This window comes from Lycorma delicatula, chromosome 1, assembly GCF_047948215.1.
Source record: "Lycorma delicatula isolate Av1 chromosome 1, ASM4794821v1, whole genome shotgun sequence".
Classification (NCBI taxonomy): Eukaryota; Metazoa; Arthropoda; class Insecta; order Hemiptera; family Fulgoridae; genus Lycorma; species Lycorma delicatula.
Genome location: NC_134455.1, coordinates 206121110 through 206143082, shown reverse-complemented (window position 1 = coordinate 206143082; position 21973 = coordinate 206121110). Strand labels below are relative to the sequence as shown.

General features: G+C 27.0%; 1 protein-coding gene across 1 annotated transcript in view; it reads left to right on the top strand.

Moving 5' to 3' along the window:
* Positions 1 to 21973, top strand: part of LOC142317747 (uncharacterized) — a 507996-nt gene that overhangs the window by 477644 nt on the left and 8379 nt on the right. Inside the window, exons 8-13 of the mRNA XM_075354295.1 lie at positions 1964 to 2167; positions 4480 to 4636; positions 11075 to 11107; positions 16018 to 16148; positions 18044 to 18146; positions 21189 to 21263. Of these exons, the coding sequence (XP_075210410.1) occupies positions 1964 to 2167; positions 4480 to 4636; positions 11075 to 11107; positions 16018 to 16148; positions 18044 to 18146; positions 21189 to 21263 (703 nt within the window). The remainder of the gene's footprint in view (positions 1 to 1963; positions 2168 to 4479; positions 4637 to 11074; positions 11108 to 16017; positions 16149 to 18043; positions 18147 to 21188; positions 21264 to 21973) is intronic.

The window sequence follows — 21973 nt, the reverse complement described above, 5'->3', positions numbered from 1 at the left end:
TCTCATTAACATTGTCCTTGTTCTTATGCTATTTCTTTGGTAATATAGTTAAAGGTAATTTAATTAAGTATGAGTGGTTAATTTCCCAACATCAGAAATTGATTGATATAAATTGAAATTTAAAACACCTATTCTCACTCATAAGCTTGAACTAATGGAGTAATCATAAAAAAAATAATAAAATCATTTTTTTTTTTCATTTGTTTGACTGACAATAAATTTCAAACAACTGAATTTTTAAAATTTTGTAAGTGTTTTCTTATTTAAACCAAAAATAATTGGGAATGAAGTCTACCATGAAAGTTTAAATTTCACCAAGCAGTTCTCGTTTACATTAAAAAAGCAACCATACCCATATGTTTGAAGTTTTCCCTTATAAAATTAATTTTATGAATTTGGTTATGCAATTTTATTTTGTAATTAATATATATCCTCTATTAAATAAAGGCAATATACACAATGCATTGTTTCTTGACAGAATGGGTATGTTAATCAGCTACTTTATTTTAGCTGACCCAGCTTTTACTGATGCCAAAGTGTAGTGTTGAGTTGTTTTCTGGGTGAAGTGCTGTTCAGTATCTAGCCAGTCCCTGAGGATGAACTTAGTGAAGGTCACTTTTAGAATTGATCATCTCCATATCAGCAGGCTTGGTATGGTGAGATACCTGCATAAATACATGCCACAGTACATATATATACATACAAATATTCATATGTACATCTGTATAATTAATTTTTTATTATTTATGTACATTTAATGTTAAGCACATGTATATTTGTATTATGACACTATGGCTTACAGTTTTGATTGATGTTAAGATATATTATCTGCTAGTTATGGTTTGATAAACTGTTGTCTACTATCAGTACAATTATTAAAGAGATTATTTTTTGTCACCATTAGTAAACTGTTATTTTATCAAGAAAATGTTTTTTTGAAAAGATCTGTAATACTGCATGATAGAAATTTTACACAAGCGATAAAAACTCTAATTAGCAATTTTATAGGCTATTCTGCCTTGATCTCAAGTCTATAAACCATTTTAACTGACAGCAGCGTACTACTATTCAAGTAGTCTACATCAAAATTAAAATCTCTGCACAAAGCAACAAACTCACATTTAGAAAAGCTGGACAGTTTGAAGTCTGCTTGATAACTAAAAAGAGGAAGGTGTTTGTCCATTTAGTTTTGTAATTTAGCAAAATAAAACTTAAAAACCTTTTTTTTTTTATTTAGTCTGTGAGAATAGTTAAGAAGGGATAAAGGATTTTTTAAATAAGAGAAACTTTGTAGCGTTTCTTTTTAGTAAATAACTAAAAAAAAAAGCTATTTAATATTAATATTAAATCATATAAACTAAAACTTTTACTAGTGGTAGCGTGTGAATTAAGTGAGTTAGGACTGTTTTTATTTTTATGGCATGATAAACAATTAGGATTATTATAGCAATGCATCCGATTAAAACAGGCTTTGAATGAAATCCATAGATTTAATGAAAAGCAAAACATGAGTGTCTTTTTAAAGTGGGTCAGAGGTTTGATTCAATTCACATCTTTCTAAATGACATCTACAATTCTCAAAATTACTTTTTTATCATCATAATTACCTAAACTTTTAAAATGAAAAGGTATCTTGTCACTACATTTTTTGTTTGTTTGAAAAGATGAGAATATTCATTTTATTTCAACATATATGCTTGTTTATATAAATAACTTATAAATAATTTATAAGTAAATAATTTATTAACTTATAAATAATTATATAAATAATTTATAAAAAATATATGTGGATAATAACAGTCATAATGCAGATGTAAAATAGAGGATATTCAGCTACCTCAATTTTCTCACTGTTAAATCACTGCACAAAGATATCAACCATTTTTTGCCATCTGGTTATAAAATTATCAGAAAAATAATTAATTTAATTGTATTGAAAGTTATATGTTTTTATATCCAGCAGGTTATTCAGAAGATAGTGATTACACAAGTGATCTAAATTATCCAGTTGGTCAGCATGCAAATAGCAGTGCATCACAGTTTCGAAATGCAGCACACCAGATGAGTACACCACAACGTTCATTGGAGACTAGCAGAGAAAACTCTTATGAGACTGATGAACCTCCACACCAACAGCAAATACCACATGGTCATCATCTGGCACCAGGTAACATAAAAAACACTTGTATAAATTCACACATACACATACACACACAATACTACTTGCTCTCTATCTCTCTATATCTATGTGTGTTTATGTGTCTGTGCCCACACACTCATGCAGAATATTTATGTTCATATGAGTCACTAATTAATTTATACTTTATTAGTACACATTCTCTCTCATGTATGGAAATATTTTACTTAAAAATAGCATACATAACTTATATTGTTTGCTTTATCAATTTAAATAATAATTGCAAATTAAAACATGTTAACTATGTAAAAGCTGTCGGGCTCAAATAAATTCTGATTTACTTCAAAATCATCTTTATTCCATATAGGAATGTAATTGAAACAACTGAAAATTGAGTTTACTAAGATGAACAAAATATATCCAGAGATTTTACTGAAAAATAATAGATCAATCCACTGAAGCAGTGTTAGTTTTCTTACTAATTCTTATTTTCTGTTTATTTTGAAGTATTAATGGAGTTAAAAAGAGAAAGCTAAAAGTTCTGAATTTAAACATTTAGCCGCCTTTTCAACACAATCAACTTACAGAAGTTAGAGAAATAAAAGCCAAAATTGTTTATAACAAAATTTAATAACACATATTATTCATATACATCACTAGGTGTAGAATTTGGTTTTACACAGTTAATCCATATTGAATAGCCTACCATACCTGTATCTTTTCCAGTCCCCATGAATATTGTTTTAATGAAAATGTCTATAATAATTTTGTTTCAGAATAATTTTTAGTCATTGCAGAATCAAGTAACTTATAACTTTACAATGTAATAGATTTAATTACAATATAAATTCTTAAGTCAGTAGCCGTAGCCAATTTCATGAGATTTATTATTTATTTAAGATCATATTAAATCTTCACAAAGTGAGAAGATAAAAATGTAATTTTTCTGAGAATGAATCACAAAATATCATTATATGGTTTGCAATTACATTCATTATTTCTTAACACAGATACAGTTCATTGACAAAGTGAGGGTCAGTGAAGAAGGTTGAGAGAAATTTGCATGCTGCAATAATTTTTATGATTTCATCTGCAACCACAAATAAAAGCGTGACAATTTTTCCACTTTCTGAGAACAGGAGAATTTTTCATTAGAAAGTTTTAGAAAATTTAATTGGCTGTAACTTTTAGTCTCAGAGGTTTTACTATGACAAAAGTGTTCTCACTAAGAAAATATCAAAAAACCAATTTAGCCAAAAATTCAAAATTAAAATTAAAACAAAAGTAAAAAATTAATTGTGCTAGACATCTAGCACATAATTTTACTTAAGTTTTTGTTTTTGCTTTAAAAGTTTTAATTTTTTTTAATTATTTAATTTTTATCTTTGTTTTAACTTTAATTTTATTTGTTTATATTGACATCATACTGTTCACATGTATAAAAAAAAAATTACATTTTAATTTTAACTTAATTTTAATTAATTAATCTTTATAATTTTAAACAATTTTTTATATTTTACATCTTGTGTTGATAATAATTTTAAATTTTTAATTTAAATAAAAGTTTAAAATTTTTGTATAAGCTTTTAAAGTATACTTTAAATTTAATTTAAACATTTTTAATAAAATTTAATTAATTTAAAAATATTTTTAACATAAAATTATAAGCAAGTAAGTGGTATGATATCATGGATTGCAAGTTTATGATATTTTTTTGAAATATGTATAAAATATATATATATATATATATATATATATATATATATAAATGTAATGTAGCTGATGATCTGAATGAAGTTTGTGAAAGCGCTTGTGCTTATGTAATGAAATAAGGTAAGTCATCCTATTTCAATTATTCTGTACTTGGAGTTGATCTATTAAATATAAATTAACCTTAATGTATATATATATATATTTTATTATTTATTTATTTATCTAATAATATAGCATAACATCATATCTCTTTTCCATAAACATTTATTGTAATGATCAAATATTTCTTTATGAATTATAACTTTAATAAAATCATAAAGCTTGAAAAATTTTTATTAAAATTTATACTTAATAATAAGTCAAAAAAAGCCTATAATATTAAATTAAATTGCACTAATTAATTTATTGTGAAAAGTCATTTGTTATGAAAAGATATAATTAATTATTTTTAATGTTTATATTGTAATGTTTATAAGAGCTAGTTTTAAAAAAGAAACATACTAAAGATAGGATAATGAATGTATTACTAAGATGAGAAATATATTAATGTAGTACTCTTGAGGAAAGTTTTCAGTCTGTAAAAATATTAAATGTGCAGTGGTAAAATGTATGTTAATTTCTTTTTGCAGGTCCAATACATCATAGTCGTAACACACTTCGCACACGGGATAGGGATGAATACTTGACACCGCCTGAAGAACCTCCTCCTAGGAATCGATATAGCGATCATGATCAAGAACCTCTTTTTTATAACAGCCGACCAAAGAATCATAAAGAACACATAAGGTACCATATTTTAGATATTTTCTATGACAAATATCTTGTAAGTATACAAGTGTATTAACCATCAGCTTCTATCACAAATCTTTCAAGTTTATTACAGAACTACTTTGTGATCAAGTTCTTTTATAACTCTATAACTTAAAAATGTAAACAAATAATAACTGTAAGTTAATTGGTGTATATTTCATGTGTTATTTGTGTACCTAAGTTATTTAAGTTTTACCTATAACATTTTACGATTACAATTTATTGTTTATTAAAATATAATGATGCCTTCTTTAGTAAAATATACTGGGAGTAAGAATAATCTCCCAGTCACTTCTCCAAATAGACATTATCAGAGAGGTCATCAGAAAATATAAGAATGATGAGATCCATAAACTTAGCTCATGGGAATACCAGACTTTAAGGCAGAAGTGTACATAGTTTAAAAAAGGAAATGAACTAACAAATATTAAAAACAGAGAAGATTAGATATTAGACAGATAAGATAGAATGATGAGGATGAATTTTCTGACGTAATTAATGAATTAGCAATTAGATCCAGAAGCATGTCATCTGGCTTCCAAACAAGTGTTAGAAATTTTTTATCAATCACTTTATACATCTGAATCCATTAAAATACACATATAAAAGTATATCATACATAAGTAACAAGAGATGAATAAGATAAAAGTAAGAAATCAAAAAGATAAAATAAAAAAGCTCAGTTAATTGTAAATAGCTCAGATATAGTAATAGAGATAATGAGAAAGTGACAGTAAGAAATCAAAAAGATAAAATAAAAAAGCTCAGTTAATTGTAAATAGCTCAGATATAGTAATAGAGATAATGAGAAAGTGACAAAGTATTATTGTATATTTATGAAATAATTAATATCATAGTGAATTTGTTTTAGACACAATAAATTAAAACCTAAACTAAATGCATTACTTCTGTTCTAACCAACCAGTCCATTACTAGTACAATTATTTTTTAATGCTTAAGTATGCTAGAATAATCTTTATTTTTTCTTATACTGGGTAAGAAAGGAAGGGGAATTAGTTTGGTAACTGTGGGAGTTGATCAAAATATTAAAGAGAAAGTGGAATGCTAGACTACTGAAGAGCAGATGATCCCCTTTAGGTTGCAAAATCTAAACTTTTGAATTTTTCTTCTATCTGTCCGGTATTCTAGGATTTTTTTGTAAAAATGTATACCATACCACATAAACTTATTGATTAATAATAAACATATCTAGAACATAGTTTAAACTGTCATTCTTTGTAATAAAGCTTTCTTTATAGTACTAGCTTTTTTTCACATCATATTCAGTCTTTTCAGAATGCAACAGATTTGATACGTATGAAAAATCTGTCCCACTCCTAAAAAGATAATTCTCATTTGGTACTCATACCATACAAACTAAGAAAAATAAAATACATTACAAACATATCCCTATTCAAAATGTGAAATGTAACACAAATTATCTTTTTACCTCAGCAAGAATAGCATTATGATCAGATCCTAAAACAACCACTCTTAGTCAAAATATTTCATCTTTATTAAATGTTAACAGTGATTAGAAGCCTTTTTTATTACAAAAGTTTAACAAAAAAAAAAAATTGAATTTTCTGTTTTTTTAAGAAAATAAGAAAAGACAGTAGTCTTAATAAAATAAGAAAAGACAATAAAAGTTTTGTGACAGAAGCTTTTAAAAAATGTATGTTTTAATTATGTGAAGAAACAAAAAAAAATTATGTATTTTCTGAGCTTTATTACAAGTATTCAAATAAAAAAAATTAAATTTTAAAAATATAAAAATATAATTTTTTTAAATTAATATTTTTATAAAATATGTAGCATTCATTAGCAAAGCTATCATGATCAAAATTACACTTTAATGTGTTATTGAGACTTAGAACTTTATTCAAACTGATGTTATAAAGTTTTCTTAATATGGTATATATTAGCCATGCAAATAGTCGCCTTCTTTACAACAGATTGTTTGGTTTACATCACCTGCTATGAAAGGGTGTTTCAATACCATCTAAAGTATAGGATTATGTCCATTTTTTGCTACATTGGAATTTCCAAACAGGCATTGGGGCAGTAGCTTCATTTAGTGAGATGGTAGCTTTCTGCCTGTGGTCTCTTACGAGCAGTATGTGAGTCAGTATGCCCAAATTGGGCTCTCAGAGTAAATCTTACCCTAGGGGTTGCGCAAAAGCAGAACTAGTTATTGAAATGTATATCAACTAATGCCAATAAGTCCTCTTCCAAATACAAAAAATAAATAAATATTTTATCTAAATCAAAACATAATTGTACATTAGATATAGATCATGTCAGGAATGATAAGGCACACTAACACAACATAAAATAAGGGAACTGCCTAGGATTTAGCTAAAAGGACCAAAGAAATTGGTAGAAGAGTCTTGATCAAAACAACATTAAAAACCTAAATTAAATATAAGTGGTTATTTCCTATCAATATGTGTATATGAAATAAAATAACAATGATGCAACTGCATAAAGATAATAAATAAAATTGACAGAGTAAAATAACAATTTTGAATACTTGTACAAAATTAATAATTTTGAGGTGAATTTTATCATTTGATATTTTAAAAATAAAAAAAAATATTTTTTTTTTTAAAAACATGCTTTTCTATAAAAACTGAAAATATAAAAAGTACATATTTAAACATCTACTAAAAGGTAAAAAATAATATTTTCAAAACTAAAGTACTACTGAGAAATTAAGTTTAGCATATGAATTAATGCAATTCAGTTCGTGGATAAAAATGATCCAAACAATGGATTACCCAATAAACATAAATAGAAAATAATTTTATTTTCACCAAAATAATATATATAAAGTTGTCTATTCTTGCAAGACCACAATGAAAAGCATAGGGAAAGACCTCAGTTCTATTTTGCACCTTAACTTTTTTAGCTCATCCAAAGAAATTTACTAAATATTGTATATTGAAGCTATCATTTTCATTTTGCATCAAAATCTCATCATATTTAAAGGATTTATGTAGATATTGATTATGAAAGCGTGCCCCATGCTTATCATTGTGGTCTTGTGAAAATAGACAATTTTAAAAATATTATTTTGTTGAAAACAAAATTATCTTTTATTTATGTTTACTAGTAATCCATTGTTTGGATAATTTTTTCCTTGAATTGAACTGAGTTATTTTATACGCTAAACTTAATTTTCAGTAGTCCTTTACTTTTGAAAATTATATTTTTTACTTTTTAGTATGATTTTGAAATATTTATTTTTTTAGATTTTCAGTTTTTATAGAAAAACATATTTTAATTTTAATTTTTTTTAGTTTTATATTTAGTTACAGCAAATGAAATTTTTATGAAAAAAAGTTTATTAGTAAAGTAAATTTTATATAGATTATACATATTATATAAATACATGTTCTTAGTATAATTTCACTTTTTTAGGATTACAAAATAAAAATTAAACAAATATTATCAAATTTTTAGAAATTAATTTATATTGTATACTTAAATATCAACTAATTAATTATACTTCATTTTATAATTAAACTAAATTTTTTAATCCAATATATAGACTAATCAAATTATATATAAATTTATAAAACATAATTCACATTATACAGAGTGTCCCATATAAAACGCAACCCATTAATCACTCATCCATGAAATTTTATAAGTCAAGCCTACTCCCTTAATCGTTACTGAAATGAACTCGTCCAACATCTGAACATCGCGGGGACGCAGTAGAACACTACCTATAGTAACAACAATGCAATCATAACGTTCAGTGTATTGCTAGAGACAAGATGGTGTTTTCGTTAGATGAACGTGTTTTCATTGTTGAGTCGTACTTCAGTATGAAATCAGTGGTTGCAGTGCAAGATTTGTTTCGCCATAAGTACCCAGATAAACCAGCTCCTAACAAAACATCAGTGTTAAGGTTAGTTGAAATTTAGAGAAACTGGTTCTGTTAATAACAAGGAACAGAAAAGATCTGCGTCAGTGTTGAATACAGATACAGTCACTGAAATCAAAGACCGATTACTCGCCTCGCCAAATAAATCGATCAGACGTTTGTCTGCTGAAATTAATTTGTCTAAATCAACTGTTCATCGGGCGACCAAACAATTACAATTACGACCTTATCGCATTCAAATGGTTCATCAACTTCTTGAGCCCAACGAAGAAAAAGGCTACAATATTGTCAATGGTTCCGTCGATTTCTGCGGGAGGGAATTAATGTTATGGATTCGTTATTTTTCACAGATGAAGCACGGTTTCATTTGGATGGCTACGTAAACAGCCAAAACAGTAGAATTTGGAGTGCTGAAAACCCCCACGTTTATCACGAAAAACAATTACACCCGCAGAAGTTGGGCGTGTGGTGCGCGATATCGCGGAAGAAAATAATCGGTCCTATTTTTTTCGAATACACTATTAATGTAGAACGATATCAGGATATTTTATTTCAGTTCATTGCACTCTTGGAAGAGGAAGACAGACACTGCTGGCTACAACATGACGGTGCGACATCGCACTACGCAGGTTCAACTTCTGATTTCGTTGAGGAAGTCTTTGGTAATCGTGTTATCGGTCGAGGCTTGTGGCCACCAAGATCTCAAGATTTGACTGCGGCGGATTTTTTTCTATGGGGTTACCTCAAAGAAAAAGCCTACAGCAACAAACCACGAACACTTGAACAATTGAAAGTCAATATTGAACAAGCTGTATTAAATATCCAGCCAGAAAATTTGAAAAAAGTTGCAAGAAACGCTGTAAAAAGAATTGGAGCTTGTATTCAAGAAGATGGCGGCCACTTCCAACATTTACTCTAAATGTAAGGTAATGGATGGTAATAATAAAAATTACATTTACACATGCCTTTTTTATTATTTCAATACCTACCAATATAAGGTTGGGTTGCGTTTTATATGGGACACCCTGTATTTCTCATATGGTCCATTTCCTCTAAAGTATCCTTGTTACAATGTATTTTACTAGTTACTTTTGAATTGTCCAAATCCAAAGTCCATCAAGGGATCTAACTCTACTGAGGCTAACATATGTTTGCCCTTCAGTAAAGAGTTTTGGACCCAAATAGAAAACAACATAGTCTATAGTACTTCTTTGAATTTTTTGCACTGTTAATGCCCATAACAGAATCAAAAGTAGCATTCGTTGTTCAACAATTCCATAGCCGTACATGACAGGAAACTGAATGTCTTTCAGATTTATTACATGAATGTCATCTCTCCGAAGTTAAAAAAAGTATTTTTAAACCATTATTTTCAATAGACATTATTTTTAAGTCTAAAAACATTGAGCGCTGGCGTTAACTATCAAATTGACCCTCGCGCTCTTCAGTGGACTCTGCTGCATGAATTTGCTAAAAACGCTGACTTCTAAGCACCAATAGAACCTCTCTCTCTTCTGGTGTTTAGCTTTACTCTTTAAATAACGCTGGCATTCTCTTTTTCAACTTACATTGCAATGTTGACTTGTTTCTATTGAGCAAAACTGCGATTGATACTGATATGGAAGAAATTAATTAATGGAAAGAATTAATTTTTTTTCCTTTTTTTATCCCCAAGACACAAAATATAATTTTAGATTGTTTGTATGAAGACGTATAAATCGTTCGAACGAATGTATCATTCGAGAAGTATTAATCGTTTGAACGAATGAGTCGATCGTGCATACCTATCTACTGCGCACCTGTACTACACCGTGTAACGAAAACGTTAACCGTGGAACGAAAGTGAATTAAAGAAAAGCATGTAAAAATTAAAATCTTAGAGCTATGTAAAAGTACAAAATATGCAAATGTGTCGGTTTTTTCTGTTAGATTAATCACTTGTCAAACTGTGAGTGAATTGTCAAGTTGGCCAATAAGAAGCAATGGAAAATGATCCTTAACTTTGGACAAGTTGCGTAAAATGTTATACATTTATTCTGAATATCAAAAGATCAATTATAAGTAGTAAGTGAGTTCAGACTTATCCCAATCTATGATGTTCATTTCTACTAATCACAGCAATCTAATAGTCTATTTTAATTGCAATTGTTACACTATGTCATAAACAAGAAACATGCTATCAGTTAATTTGAATTCAAATTCATTTTTTTTCTTTGTAGTCACCGGAATGCTAATTTGACTTCTTTCTATCTGCTCATTTTTGCATTCTTTCTTAAAAAGTCTCAACTTACTTAATAATGCTCATCAAGTATTTTTTATTATCACTAATGAGAAATTAGTTTCTTCAAAGACATGAGTTTAACTATTCATTTACTTATGCAGTAATATCATTCCCAATGATATTTTGTACTAACACAGTAGCAGTCCAACCTCAACATCTGAAATCATTAATTTCTTCTTTTTTTTACATTGTACCTCTTAATATTTTGATTTATTATTTTTTTTTTTTTAATTTGCAGAAATAGAAAAAGTAAGTGGGACTATGATGACAGGTAAGTTATGGTTGATAATAAAATAGATTATTGTTGTACATTAATTTTTTTTTAGATTAAAAATTATGAAGAGACAGTAAATAAATAAATAAATGAATTATTGGTTCACTTACTATTGAAAGAGTGTCCTTTCACAATATCTTGCAGTATTATGTTTCAAAACATTACTTTTAAAATAAACAGGAATGCTAAAATAAAAGTTTACACTTTGCTACATAATTTAAACAGTTATAAGCCGTGTTTAGCTGTTATTTGGATTAACAATCCAAATACGTTTCTACTTATAAGTATACACAGACAATCTTCCTGAAAATTCTAGGAAAAGTTCACAAAAAAAATTAAAGATAAACAAATATTAATGAACTATCAGAAAAGTTTTGATAAAACAGTATAAGTTTGCAATAAGAAAATGAAATAGGATTGTTTAATCTAGGCCTAAATATTGCTTAAAATGGTTTAAATTATATGATAAAATGGATGCAAATATTTTACATTTATTTAAAAAATAATGTTTTCAGACATGCTGTGAACAAATAAACAAAAGAAAAAATGATATTTCTTCATCATTACTGGTAAAAACCAGTTTTTTTCCTTCAGATAATTATTACTGAACGATTCCATTACTATACAAACTTTTAACAAATTTATAATATGTCACACAAGAAAAAGTTGATCTTTAAAGAAAATGTTAAACACTGAATAGAATAAAACTGGATTTAGTCTTAAATTAAACTTGTAGGAATTAGAGAAAATTACTCATAGAAAGTATTCCAATGTTCACCTGGTTTATCAGTAGCGGAATTTCAACATCATATAAATTTATTAGAGATTATGTAAATGATCATTGTTTATTTTTTATATTGCAGTTTATTCTTTCATTTGGGTATTTCAAATTATATATCTGATCTTTTTTTATCATTGTGACCATTAAATAAATTTTCTTGAAGGACTGTGATAAGCATTTTATTTTATAACATATTCTGAAATAGTTTATTTGTGCAAAAATGTTGAATTATGATTGAGATTCAAATCTTTTATAGCAATTTATAATAGTCACCTCTTTTTTGGGAATTTTTATAGTTTTGTAGTAGAAAACTATGTTCTTAAACAAAAATTTCTGGCTCATAATCTAGATAATGGTAACTGAATTTGTAAAGATATTGGCACCTTGACTAATCTGACTGCAGTATCTTATGGAATGCAATTAAATCCGTCCTTAAAACACAAAATACTAAATAAGACAAAACTTGAAAAATTTGAACCCTCATTTAAAATAAACCTTTAAAAACACGCCCGATAGAATCATCCAGCAGCAAGGGACTCTGTCCAGGTTCTGCGATCTGTAGGGAGAATCTATAAACTCCCGCCAACTTTGCATTCCATTCCATTCCAGTATCTTATTTTACTAAGGGAAATCAAAACAGATAGATGTGGTGCTAACTACATTAAATCATCATGCAGCATTGACTGTAAACTGATCCAGTTCCATTTGCCTAAACATTGCACAGTCTGTAACTTTTATTGACATTAACTTTTTTGTTATATATTATGAATAAGGGGATCTTCAGTAAGTAATAAAGAGAAATAAATAAAAACAGTTTTATTTTTGTTTACAAGTAAAATCATGACATTTACATTATTAATGATAATTTATTTTTAATTTGATAAATTACATATTAAATTTTATTATACTGAATGAAATAGTAATATTACACTGGCCGTCAATAATTACGCACTTTGAAAAGTATTTACATATAAACACATGTAAATTATTTTGTAAACACTTTTGAATTAAAGTATATTAGCTGATCTCTGCTACCTTTGCACACTTCTAAATCTCTGAAAATCTTAAATCATGTTGCTAATTTTAAAAATATTCCTTGAAAGCTATAGTAGTTTCATTAGAATTCTTTGCAAAGGTATAACATGATTTTATACAGTTTTCCATTGACAAGTACATGTGTAATTTAAATGGTTATGTAGCATTTTTCACATTATTTGTCACATTTAATAGACTCTTCTTCTAAAAATATTTATGTGGTATTTTGCCATCCAGATATTACTGAGGCCAATTTCAGGACTACAGCCACAACGGATGAATTCTGTTTTAGGAATATTGAGAAAAAACTCTTTACTAATTCATTCCTTTGAAGTTCAACATCTCAAAGGAAAATAAGACACATAATAATGCAACTAACAGTATAATAAGCAATATTCAGTAAAGTAAAACACTTATCTACAAATATACCGCCAACTAATGTGATGCAGATATAGACACAGCAATGAGTCATTTTTCACTAGGAAGTTGTGTTATAATATGTATCAAATTTATCTACTATTCTTTAAAAATATTAATAATTATTTTTACCCTTCATTTACATGAATTAGTAAATAAAAATAAATATTTTATAGTTAAAAATCAAAATTCAATGTTATTATTTTATTAAGGGATAAAAAAAAATATTAGTGAAGCTTAAAAAAACATAATATTAATGGTCTTAACTAAAAGTAACATTCTATAGATAGAGAAATTTTATAGACTGGAAAAAATCAAAACATTAAAAATTATGCAATACATAACACTAATGACAGGATGCTGCTAAGTCCAATAGTTTAGTACTTAATTATCAGTTATAGACAAAGTTTATTTGAATATACATTTTAAATAAGAAGTAATTATGATGTATTCTGTAGGTTGTGCTTGATAAGAGGGACTAAATATTTAGACTCTCTTCATTGAATTCAATTCTTTACTATAAATGCCCTGAAGATTTTTATTAACTCATGAACATTATAATAAGACTAAACAACTAATGTCAGTACTGGGTGAATCACAGTATTTGAAAATGTAAGAAACATCTATTAGAGCAGCAATAATGACTTCTGCTAGTTCATACAAACCTCACTGGTAGTAATTTTGTTTTCTATTGATAATAACTTAACAAACTCCAAAACTTTATTAGGGGTTTATCAGACAGAAAAGAGGAAATCAAAGCATAGGGCAGAATGGAAATAAAGACAGTGATCAGAAAATATTAAATGCTATATTGTGGATAATAGACAGTCTTACCTGTATCTTGCTGATATCATCCTAAACATTAGGCTGCTATTTTCTTGAAATTCAATAACTAAACTATGGCAACAGAAATTGTAGTAGCAGAATTTAGAGATTCTTTAGTGGTTGGTCATCTACCAGTGCTGGGAAAACTAGAGATTTTGGTGAACCAGTACCAAAGCAAAATACTGAACTCAACTCTCACCTTTCTTACAAATTTAAGAATCTTTATTCTGTTTTTGCCTATTTCTTTCATATTGACTTATGCTTACAGTGCTTGATAGATTGTCTCTTAGAAGTTAGCATTTTAGTAATTGCATACTTTAAATTTTAACACAAAGGCGCTTAATAATTAATTATCAAAAATAAATTATTTTATGTTAGTATGTTTTTATTATTTAGATTTTATTTTATTTTTTTTAATTAACCATTAATGCCACCACTTAATGAACTCAACCTTTGTTGTTGAAGTTCAACATGTTATTGAAGTATTTGTTTTGAAAGGCTTTTTGGTAATTGTAATTAAAAACAAAACATTTAATTTATAATACAGATTCTTTAAAATATTTGTAATGAACATTTGTTACCTTCACACTTAATAAAATAATTTATAAAGTACTTGCCGATTTGATCACTGGTTTTCAATGTTATAAAGGTATTAACAATTAATTTAAGAAACCTGTATGTATTTCTGCTTTGGTACTCTTTGCAGACGGCTGAGATTTCTAAATGAGAGTTTATTTAATTGGAGAAATACATAAAGCTGTAGGATGTAGTTTTGCAGTAACTGCATATTAATGATTATGATACAGCTAGTTACTTACAATCATTCTGTAGTAAATCTTTACATAAAATTAATAAAAAAAGAAACAGTGATGTCTAATGATGTATAATTAAATTTTAGTTATTCACTTCGTTTATATTTATCCTAAATAAAAACAAATAAATATATCATCACTATTCTTGTAAACTGACTTGCAACTAATTTACAAACCCACCACCGTATGATCTTTTAACAACACACACACACACACACACACAGAGAGAGAGGGAGAGAGAGATTTGTGTGTGTGTGTGTGATGATCAAGTATTTTGATCTAGTCTAATGTATTAATAATGACTAAGAAAGACTGAATTTCCATATCCATTTTGTCCTTATGTATAAATTGGCCTTAATTTATTCTAAATACAATTAACCATCACTGCATTTTTATCTTTTATTTAATCAGTTAACTTGTATTCTATTTTTATTTAACTGACACACATCTGAGTTCCAAGGTATCACTTGTTAAAATTACTTACTTTACATATACTTGATAATCAGTAACAGTACATAATTTTTTAATACCTTAAACCTTTCAAAATATCTTTATTTTCTGGAAAAACATGCTCTTCAACTACGTTACATTTTACAACTATGTTACTTGTACTTGTAAATGCTTGATTAATTTCTATGTACTTCAGTTGTGAGAGACAATAGATTTCAAATAAACTAAGATAGTTAAAGACATAGAAACCTCTTAGCATCTAATTATCGTGCAACAAAGTATATATAACTTGCTCTTTGATCATTTTTAACACAACAATCTTTCAATGAAACAAAAATGCAGATTAATATAAAAAAAAATTTATTACAAAAAATAAATAAATAAAATTTTCTTATATATACAGATAATTACTTGATTACTTTAATACTAATGGTATATAAAAAGCAAACAAGAAAAAGTTTAATTAATGTAGTTAGGTAAATTAGTTTATTCATTAACCTGACATTCAAATGATTTATTTTGTTCAGTTTTCATTTTATCTATTTTGCTAACTTCTGTTTTATTAATAATGATCATCTTCATTACAGACAAAGCAGTACCTGGTATGATGATTATAAAAACTATGGTAGTCTTCAACACCTGGAGTCAGCAAACAGTGTTTATGAAGATGCAAATTACTATCCTAACACACAGCACAACAGTTCTCGACATAACAGAAGTATGAATGTTTAACAAAATTTTCAAATTTTAGAATTAAGTTATACAATAATATATCAATTTATTTTATAAAGGAAATTTTATTCCTTTCTTATAGGAGTCCACAGCAACTGCTAGGGGTAATTACACTTTTAGAATAACAAAATGTTTATTAATTTCTTTCTATTTTGTGAAACATAAAGAAAACAAAAGAACATTACCATAACATTAATGATATGGATGTGATATGATTTTCTTAACTTGTGACTACATTTAGCATGTTTATCTTGGTAGTAGTTTTATTAAATTTTGGAATTGATAAAACCAGATTGTCTGTTAAGCAGAGACACTTATATGAGAACAAATTTGATTATTCCCATATTTAAATGTTGATCATCACATTTTAAAAGGTATAATAATGAATGACTTTCTTCCTGACTTTTAATTGTGATTTTAGTCACCCTGGCTTTCTTATCACCTTTGACTATAATAACCTACATATATTGATTGTAAATCATTGTTTCAGTGATATCATACATTGGTATTACTATCACAGATTACTAGTTTTGACTGTTTATACTGCATTGATGTCAAAATGTAAACAAATTCCAATGAATTAATTATGAATATGCTTCAGATTTTAACATTTTAAATCATATAACTGCTGTGTTTGTAAGACACTGATTAGCAATAAAACATACCCGTTCAGAGAAAAATTAATGCCAACATCGTTCAATTTCAATAATTTATAGGAACCAGTTAATTAATAATTGATCCAGTCACTAATATTGTATTTCAAATAATGTAATTATCCAAAATCTTACTCCTTGTGATATTCCAGGTTTTGCAACTACTAGATTGCAGTTATGTACAGTATATTTTCTTATTTTGTGTGTCAATTAACATCTAATAATTTATATTAGTTTCTGTTTTGATAAATGTAAATTAGATAGCTACTGGATGATGGTAAATTGAATCCAAATTATTTAAGAATAATTTTTATAATTTCAGTGAAAAATAATTCAGATTTAACATTGTCTACTTTTCTGGAAACTTATCACTTCAATGACATTTTGCAGTCAACTCACTACTTCTAGACTGATCTCCATTCAGTTACTTTTTATAATTCTGCTCAGAAATATATAAGTAGAAAATCAATAAATATTTTATTTAGGTCCATACAAATCACATGTGTAGTTGATAGTTGTGTTCAACTAATCCATAAAAAAGTAGCTGCTGAGTTTGAAGTTGATCAAATAAAAAAAAGAGCCCTTACCTGCGTACTGTCAAAGAATAGAAAAATTGTTTAAAAAAATAAATGCAAAACAAAATGATTTTATTGACAACATTTTTATTTTTACACAAAACAAAAAAGTCCAGTTCTGAAGATGTTTGAAGAATCTAATGGAAGGCTAGCAACATATATTAACATCTGTGTATTTCATGTATATTTTATTACATTATTAAGAAAAGATTTTAAACTAATTGTACATCAAGAATTATTTATAATTTTTTTTTAAATAAAGGATGCTGAACTGAAATCTGACATCTAATAGACATCAGTTAAGTTACATCTTATGTCATACAATTTATTCACATGTAATAATTAGTTAAAAGGAAGTTAAATGTGGAAGTTAAGCTAAGCTTAATAAGCTAAGCTTATTAACAAAGGCTCATGACAATATTTATGATGTTAAAACTGAGGTAAAATTCATCCGTGTGATGAAAAATTTTATATGCCTCTTTTTAAGTGAATTTTAAATGATTTTTGAGAAAAATTTAAAAACATTAAAAAAGTCGTTAACTTTTAAATAGAATATAAAAATTATTCGGCAGTAAACAAAAGATGATGACTGCTACTTTTTATATTTGTGTATAGTTGAAAGAATTAGTTTTATCTTAATTTATTCTTTACAGGTACAAACAGGAGGCCAAGTTTGGAGCGGCAAACAACGTTGTATGATGACTCATATTTTAGCTACTATGGTAGCAAAGAAGCCACTTATGAAGATGAAAATGGGTAAAAATTGTTACATTTACATTTTCTGTTATTATAATTTACCAATTTTGGTAGTTATTAGTTATTAAAACTAGAGCTTTTTTAGTGTTTTATTTTATTAAACATTCTGACAAGTCATTCAATCAAGTTGATCAATAAATCTAGATTTTTTTTTTTTAATTGGAAAAATTTGAAGAAGAAAATTAGGTTATATTTTACTTGTTCTCATTACTTTTAACATATGGTACTGAAAATATCATTTTTCTTATAGAGTGTACTTTATTACACAATAAAAATTGTAATTACACAATAGAAAAGTAATTAAATGAGTATTTTATATATATATATATATATATATATATATGTGTGTGTGTGTGTGTGTGTGTGTATGTGTGTGTGTGTATGTGTGTGTGTGTGATCATATATATAAATACTAATATGAATTTTTACTGTAAAGACATTTAAAAACACTAAATATTTTTGTTGGTATCACTATAACATCTGAGATACTTTTTGAATTACAATTTCTGTCTTTCCAAAATTACCTCTGAAGGTTATTATCTAATGTCTGCCTCACAACACTCATGACCTTGCTTTCTCTGCCTCTGTTTAAAAAAAAACATGTTTTTTTATTTGTTTATTCTACTGATGCTGATACAGGTTATTTAAATTAACATTTACTCATTATGATTATACAGTATTTTTTTCAGTTTCTACAGTGAAGTAGAATTCATTTAAAAATAATTTAACTACATTTGAAATAGAGTAGCAGCTTATTTTGTTTACCTATCAATTTTTCTGTCTTGCAATTGGAAATGATGAAATATTAGACAAGCACTACAAAATTACAACAAATCTTCTTGCATATATAGTTGTACAATTACTTCAATTTTTTCCCTTTTAGGAATGATAATAAAGATAGCTGGGCTAGGTTAAGTAAATAATAAGGGAGAGGGGTTGATGATAGCATTGATGGTGGTTTTTTTTTCTGTGTTGGTAAAACAATTTTGTTCTGTAGTTTTAAACAATTTTTCTGTAGTTCAAGTATTTATAAATCTTGGAATAAAATTTTAAATAATATTAAAATTTTACTCTGCTGAATTGATGTTTGTCAAAGATGAACATTTAACTGACAGACCATTAAAAAAGGAATTAATGATTATTCTTCAAATACATATAATTTAAATGTTGGAATTAATGATTATTCTTCAAATACATATAATTTAAATGTTTTTCAAGGTATGATCACTTTCAGAGAAAAATTTTATCACTTGTTACAACAAATTTAAAAAAAAATTTCTTTAGCATAATAAACATCAAAATTAAAATCTTTACTTCAATATGGTCATGGTGAGGCAAGTGTGAAATCTCTATTTTTCAAATAATTTTAACACTGTTGCCAGGCTAAGCAATTTACCAGTCTGATAATTTATATGATGTTTTATAAATTTACAATTATGCATGCTGCATATCATTATCTTGTAGTTGTAGGCAACCTATCAAGACATAAACCATTCTCAAAGGATATAAAAATTCTGAAAAATAATCAGCATCCTGTATCAGGCTTTCAGGGAAAAGAAAAGAGTTAGGTAAGTTAGTTTTTAACTGCCATCATCACCAGGCCAAGTACTGGTGCATGTTAAGAGTATCAAACCTACTAAATTGCAGGTAAGAGAGTTGGTGTCACTTAAAAATAGCATAGTTGTTTTCAAGATAACAAGCATTTGTTATGTTTTGTTGATCTGTCCCAAGCCCATCAAAATAAATGAGTTGTTCAGCTCTATAACGACACTTGATTTTGTTACCTGCAGGTATTAGCTACTTAATGAACATCTCATAGAATGCATCATCCCAACTTAAAGCATTCATATTATAATATTATAAAATGCATTTGTATCATACGGATCTGATAGAAAGCAACTACTGTTTGTACCTCACATGCTTTATGTTGATCACAGTTATAAAAAAGATTGAGTATAAAACAACAAATTATTGTACCCATTTTGCTGGGAAAAATTCATTATCTTCACTCATTCTTAACAGGAAGTTTTACTTATTTTTATATTTTTATTGGTATTCAATCTTTTATTTTAGTAGGATCCTGTTTTATACTGCATCATTAACCTATTAAATTTTGAAACAACCAGTTATTAGGAGATTGAAAACTCTGTTCAACATAGAAATTGGTTGTACATCCATTAGACCATCAATATTATAAAGTCTAATTCTTACATGTACCTCTAACTATTCAAATGCTTTACTTGTGTCATAACCACAAAAAAGGCTGAGACTGAAAATTTAAAGCAAAAAATTAATGTATCATTTGAAAGTACATTCAATATAAATTCTGAAAATGAATGTAAAAAAATTAGGTGTTTATAAAATTAAGTTTGACCAGTCCAACAACTACATTTACCGTATAAATACAAATTTATTAACATCTAAATAAATTAAAAGGGTAAATGTTTTCCTTAAGTTGGCCAAGCGATACTTCTGCCTTTCATCTGGAAGGTTCTGACTTTGAAAGTAGTAAGATGACTTTGTTTTGCACAGAACAAAATATCCACTAGGATGAATAAATAAATACAATAAAGTGATTTCAATTATTTTATTAAATTTTATATTAAACTCTCTTTACACCAGATTATTATTCAAATTTAGTGGTCTGAGTGGTTTTAATTAATGCCTGGAATACTCCTTACTAGGTGAAAAACTCATAATTTAGTTTTTATTTCATCTGTGACTTTTCCTTCTTCTCAATCATAGATCTTTGGCCAAATGTATGAAGCAAGACTGAATTAAAAGAAATATTTTAAATTAGTAAATATTAAACAATTCACTTTCAGAATAGTAGAATTTGGCTTAAAATAAATTAAGAATCTAAAATGTACTGCTGTGGAACTAATAAAATTTAATATTTGCTTTATCAGTGTACAATAACTCATGAAGAAGAAAAAAAAGTTCTTTTATTCCTATACTATATTATCTTGATGTATTGTAAATTAAAATTTTGAGTTTTACCAGCTGATGTTTAAAATAGTGTGTTTTTATGTTTTTTGTTAGTGTGTCATACAGTCCTCCGCAAGCATACAGTCCTGATTATTATGGTTCAACAGACTATAGGTTCCAAGATGAGAGGTAACTAACTGTCTTTTGGTAAAGTTTTGTAGCATATATTCTAGATCCATTTTTATTAGTTAAAATTTTGTAAAAAAAATAATTACTTTATTATATATTATAAAAATATTTGTTTATTGAAATACCTGAAGATGTTAATTAATCTCAAAGTAGAGAAAAGGAAAAAGAATATATCTTAGTTTTAATATATGTTTTATCTATAAAATATATAAAGATTTTTATATAAATATTATTTCATTTTAAGTATAAAAAGAAGTTTCAAGTGATGGCCAGAATAATTTAAACATGTATAAGTTATATTTATTAAGCATTTATTACTGCTGGTTTATGTTTGGCATTTATACTATTTATTCTAGTCTAAACTTGTTATTAGTTTCTAGTGTCAGCCAGCTAGTTATGGAAGCTGTTCTATGACAATTATGAGATTACTGGCTATTGAATATCTTCACTGTAAGACGTTTTACCTTTTACGTTTTGGAGAAATGTCTCTACTTAGCTCTGTTAGCTAAAGATTTTCTCAAACAACATAACATTCTATCAGCATTGTTACAATTTATCCACTCATTGGAAGTTATGTTTTGTAAAATAAATTTGTATTACATACTGTATATTTTAAAAATATATCTAGTTTGTAATATACAATATGTAGTTTGATTATGAAATATATTTACTTAATTTTCATTATCGCTCTATTATTTAAATTTCATAAA